Here is a 5,358-nt window from a genome sequence, read left to right on the forward strand (position 1 = left end):
TTGGACCATCTTGCATAATTGTCTCAATCGCTTCGTACAGAAAGATTTTCAGCGTCCTCAATCGTCATCAGGCTCAGGTACAAGATCTTGTTCAACAACAGCCGAGCAAACCAAATGCACGGAACATGGCGCAATACAAAAAGGCAGTGTACAGTGCACTGTGGGTGCAGTTAGCATTGGTTGTTTGCTCTGCACCGATCAATTTAGTGGAAATTGTGATCGCTCATAGCAAACGATATCCAGCATATTTAGTGGTCCTCAGGCAAATAGCAAGTTGCTTAGTTTTCTTTAACTTGACGTTAAACCCATTTTTTTACTGCTGGAAGATAATTGAGGTAAGACAAGCAGCAAAGCAAACAATTAGACAATCACTTTGTCCATGGAGTTGACGGGTTGAAAGGTAAGGGTGAAAGCGTTGTCTTCGTATTTTCTTAACTCAACATACATCGTGCTCTACTTTAATGTATCAAGCACTGTGAAACAGAAAAATCGAAACGCAGACGTCCTACATACCGTAACTCCTCTATCAAGCACCCCCCGTCTTCTTTCAGGCACTTTGGGGACTTGGCTTATAAGAGGCGGGCCTGAATAGAAGGGGGGGGGGGGTGGCTATTAATTTAATCTGATGTTTACTACCAGGATTCAAAAGGATATGATAAACCGTATATATTTATTCAAAATTGTTCTCACTTTACATTTTTTCAAATTGACAGAGTAAAAACCCTCAGTAAAGTGTGATGAGTTGTATAATTTGTCATAATCATTGCTCTGTAATTTCTGTATACCGTATTCTATTGATGCCAACCTGCTAACATCAATCAATCAATCAATCAATCAATCAATTGCCATTGTTAATTATAAATAACAAACTAAAATTACGGTACTTGATATTAAAATAAAGGTCCAAAGTAAAACTGAACGGTACGATGGCTTTTAGTTTATAATTAACATTGTTATTCTTTTTCTTATTATATTTATTATTATCATTATTATTATTTTCATCATTGTTATCAATAATGTTATCATATTAATTAGTTCTTATTTCTAACCTAGAACAGACTCCCCTTAACAGGTGTCAACTACTACCGGCTCCATACAAACGACTCATTCACGACATAAACATTACAAACCAACTGAACAGAACGACCTAACTTTACTGACGGATCGAAACAGACCATTCACGACCGACTTACGCCACTTGAGTCTTACCGCCAATAACATCACGGTAAAACTGAGCAATCATTTTACACGAACTGAAATAAGAACATTCTACTGACAGCAACTATTCACTTGACTCTGATGATGACTTCCGCACAGGTTGTCGAAACGTCAGTCACTACCACCGACAACAGTCCTTCTCAGGACTACACTCACCCCGACGATCACACCACACTTTAAAATGTTACCCCCGGGTTCAAACCATTTACTGCAGTATTATTATTGTTACCATTTTTTTATTCGTTATAATATCATCATTTTAAATAATATTTTTAACATCATCACTGTTAATGTCACTCGTAACACTGAGTGGATCGATTTCCGACCTCGACCCTAGACTAATTTGTTATTAAAACAGAATGTTCGTGAAGTTTCTATGGCACAGGAAGAATGTTAGGGTACAAGCACCTGCCGCATACATGACACCTTGTGTACATGTAACAACCAAGCTTTTATCTTATCCCAACTACTGTCCAACTTGGGAAATAATTACAAAAGTGTCACCACGCTCTCTCGTACGCGACTGAAATGATTTGTTAGAGGGATAATCCTCATTGTCACACTCAACTTCTGTGCTAAGTTTCAGCCAAATCGGTTGACTACCACTTTTGGCCCCTGGAACACTTTCTCAGACTTAGGGAAAATAGCAAGTTGCTTAGTTTTCTTTAACTTGACACTAAACCCGTTTCTTTACTGCTGGAAGATAGGTGATAAGACAAACAGCAAAGCAAACAAATGGACAATCACTTTGTCCAGGAGTTAAAGGACTTTTGACATTTGTTATCTAATTTTTAGAGATTCAACCAGAGATTGTCCGCAGACAACCTTTTTGAAACCACCTATATGTTTGATTCGTACCATCATGCCCTCTCCCACGTGACTGAAATGACTTTTTAGAGGGATAATCCTAAACAATGTACAATAGCTTCACGGGATAACAATAGCTTCACGGGAGTGCATGGTTGAATTTAAAGGAAAATAAGTGAAATAGCCTAAAGCATTAATTTGGTTATGTGGCATTTCGTACCTGTCGAGTAATTGTCTCCGTTTCCAATTTTCGTCGGATATGAGGCGCAAAGAAAAAACCCAGTAAGGGGCTGTCATTTACGAAGTCTGCGTTCAAATAGTTTCCGATTTATTAACGTTTCATGTCGAATATTCAAGTTCAGCTTCCTGAAGCTGATCATCATTTTAAAGGTCTTTATAAATGAAAGCTGATACCAAAAATTTATTATTTATCCTACCAAGGACACTTTTTCTTAGTATTGGTAGCTTTTGCACTATGGTGTAAAAGCACAAAGTTTTATATTTCTACCTGGTAGTGCAAATTCATTCGAAAATTAAAGTTAACCAGTGGGATAGACACGTAGTTTTGACGCAGAACAATTTTAGGTGATAAAGATCCCTGCCTCACCAATTATGAAAGATAAATTGCAAGAAAATCTTCCTTGCGGGAAAGAATATTTCTATCGTTCATGATGCTGCAAAATAAAGATATTCAGTGGATCTATGGAGGGATCTTTTAGAGTTTATAGACGGGATAATATGACATAGCATTACCTGTTGAAACTCATAAATGGTGATATTTAAAGCTACTGGGAAGAAATTGGTATCTCTTGTAACAGAGTAAGCATTATTTAATACATGAGTGAAAGTTGCTGAGGACGTTTCTGGGTAAGTGTAATTAAACAGAGTGAGGTTTACGTGATCGTGGCCTGGCAGGTGCTGCCAAGGAAAAAATATCTCTCTTCAGATTCAATTGCAAAAAGGCATTAAAAAAAAAAAAAAAAAAAAACAATTGTTTATGAAATGCTGGAGAATATTTTCTAGCCTAAATATTGTCTCTCGACTTCAACAAATGTAGTAGTCTTAGGCAGAATTTCATTTAAAATCTCCTTTTCAGAAAACGGTAAGTTATTATTTTTCTTTTCATGCTCGGTCGCTCGCTAGAAATTGATTTTCGGAAGCAAGCTACAAACAAAGGAAGAAATATTTTATATTTACGCGTACTATCTGCATTGTTTGAGACATTTTGCTTCAGAAGAGAGAGTTTTTGCTTATGCCATAGTCAAATTATGACACCAGTGCCAAAAATGCCTGGTATGTCTTAAATACTAAGTAAGACCTGCACTAGACATGCAGGTTTGGCAAACACCTTTATTTGGGAATAAAACTTCTTGTTTTTTTCATGTGAAGACAATTTGCGGAGAAGCTTTCCAGGTGTAGAACGTTCGTCGCACTCTTTCATATAGAAAAAAAAAAACAACAACAACAACAACCGAAAAGATCGCACCATTCAAGACTTACAATTATTGATATTACTTATGGTTACGTTCTGTTCTTTTTAATAAAGATTTTTAAGTAAAATGTAAATTATGGCGAAAAAGTCCAGAGAAATTAGAAGGGATCTAATAAGCTGCTCGTTACGCAGAAACTGGTTCCTCTCACGGGTGACAGTAAATGCAAAACACAGCGATGCGATCGGATAAAAAGTGACATGTATCTTAATCAAACAGACAGTTTTCACCTACATTTGAAATCTGGTAACTATGTTTTTGAAGTCAATATTCTAGGTTTTAAAATCAAAGCAAGGTATAGGGTTTTTTTTTTCGTAGGAGTGGTCTAAAGAAAATTTTGCTCGTTGCAATTTTTAGATAACTTCAAGGAAAAACGTATAATGAGGACAAAAGATTTAAAAGGAGGTGGATCACATACTCAAACATTTCAAGAAGAGCATTGCTCCCCCTCTTTGGTAGGTGGGCTTCAACAAGAATCAGTTTCGTTATCAGCGGTGCATATTCTCCTCTCGGTGACTGCTTTTCTTGGCAATTCCCTTATCCTTGTTGCACTTCGAAAGGAATCTTCCCTTCATCCGCCGTCCAAACTGTTGTATCGTAGTCTGGCCATAACTGACCTTTTGGTTGGTCTTGTTAGTGAGCCTCTCTATGTTACCTATTGGATATTCTTGGCTGAGGAAAACTGGAGTCTTTGTCAATACGCAAGGGACGCATACCACATGACAAGCTATGCATTATGCGGAGCGTCTTTGATGACGATGACGGCCATAAGCGTGGACAGACTTCTCGCCCTGTTGTTGGGGATGAGATACAGACAAATTGTAACGTTAAAACGCACATACATCATTGCAGCTACCCTGTGGGTGATACCCACTGTCGCTGCTTTATTCATCAATTTATATCATCGTATAACGAATTGGTATGAATATATAGTTATACCATCTTGCCTAGTTATCACAATCATCTCGTACACAAAGATTTTCCGCACTCTCAATCGTCATCAGGCAGAAGTGCAAGGTCGTGTTCAACAACAGCCGAGCCAAACAAATGCACTGAATATGGCGCGATACAAAAAGGCAGTGTACAGTGCACTGTGGGTGCAGTTAGCATTAATTGTTTGTTATGCACCATACTTTATAGTGGCAATTGTCATCGCTGAAAGTAAAAGATATTCATCACACTTAGTGGTATTAAGGGGAGCAGCAGGTATCTTTGTTTACTTCAACTCGACATTAAACCCGTTTCTTTACTGCTGGAAGATTAGTGAAATAAGACAAGCGGTAAAACAGACTATTAGAGAAGCACTATGCTGAAGTTAGAAATAATAATATGTGATTGCACGAGCAGTTATCGCGCATAGAAAAGTTCAATGTACTTGTTTCAGTTCCATCGAGAACAGCTAAAGAGAAGTCGAGTAAAAAAAACTCATTTTACTAAATGTATTAAAGTAGAGGAGAGTCTCTGGTTAGCATTCCTGATGATAAACAACGTATTGCAAACGGATAGAAACATGTTCTTGAGAGGTAGATAGGAGATGGGATTTTTTTCTTTTCTTTTTAAAAACAGCGTTAGTCAAATAAAGATTTAGGAGAGACTTCAGCTTCAAAAAGTAGGCAGTTTGCTTTAAGAGCCGGTTTACAAGTCAGCCGGTAAGCGAGATCAACATTTTTATCATGTAGTAATCCTTAAATCAATTTACTTTTTTTTTAAATCAAACTTAACCATGATTATCACTGTTTCTCATAGAGTTGTCTTTAAAGTAACAATCTTTAGCCAAAGACAAATTTACTTAAATTACAGCCGGAGAAAATCAAATTTATTCTCTTATTTTGATCGGGTTTGG

At 37.1% G+C, this 5,358-nt stretch overlaps 1 protein-coding gene across 1 annotated transcript; it reads left to right on the plus strand.

Annotated features, from left to right (window-relative positions):
* The first annotated feature begins 3,819 nt into the window (after positions 1 to 3,819).
* On the plus strand, positions 3,820 to 4,880 carry LOC148721028 (melanocortin receptor 5-like). Its single transcript, XM_088739453.1, has one exon. It carries the CDS (start codon positions 3,896 to 3,898, stop codon positions 4,826 to 4,828), a length of 933 nt encoding a protein of 310 aa, XP_088595579.1. The 5' UTR covers positions 3,820 to 3,895; the 3' UTR covers positions 4,829 to 4,880.
* Positions 4,881 to 5,358: the final 478 nt, after the last annotated feature.

This window comes from Stylophora pistillata, chromosome 11 (assembly GCF_964205215.1).
Source record: "Stylophora pistillata chromosome 11, jaStyPist1.2, whole genome shotgun sequence".
Taxonomy (NCBI): domain Eukaryota; kingdom Metazoa; phylum Cnidaria; class Anthozoa; order Scleractinia; family Pocilloporidae; genus Stylophora; species Stylophora pistillata.

What these genes read in the sequence shown, in the direction of transcription:
- LOC148721028 (XM_088739453.1), top strand. Translation starts at nt 3,896, where the DNA reads ATGAGGACAAAAGATTTAAAAGGAGGTGGATCACATACTCAAACATTT.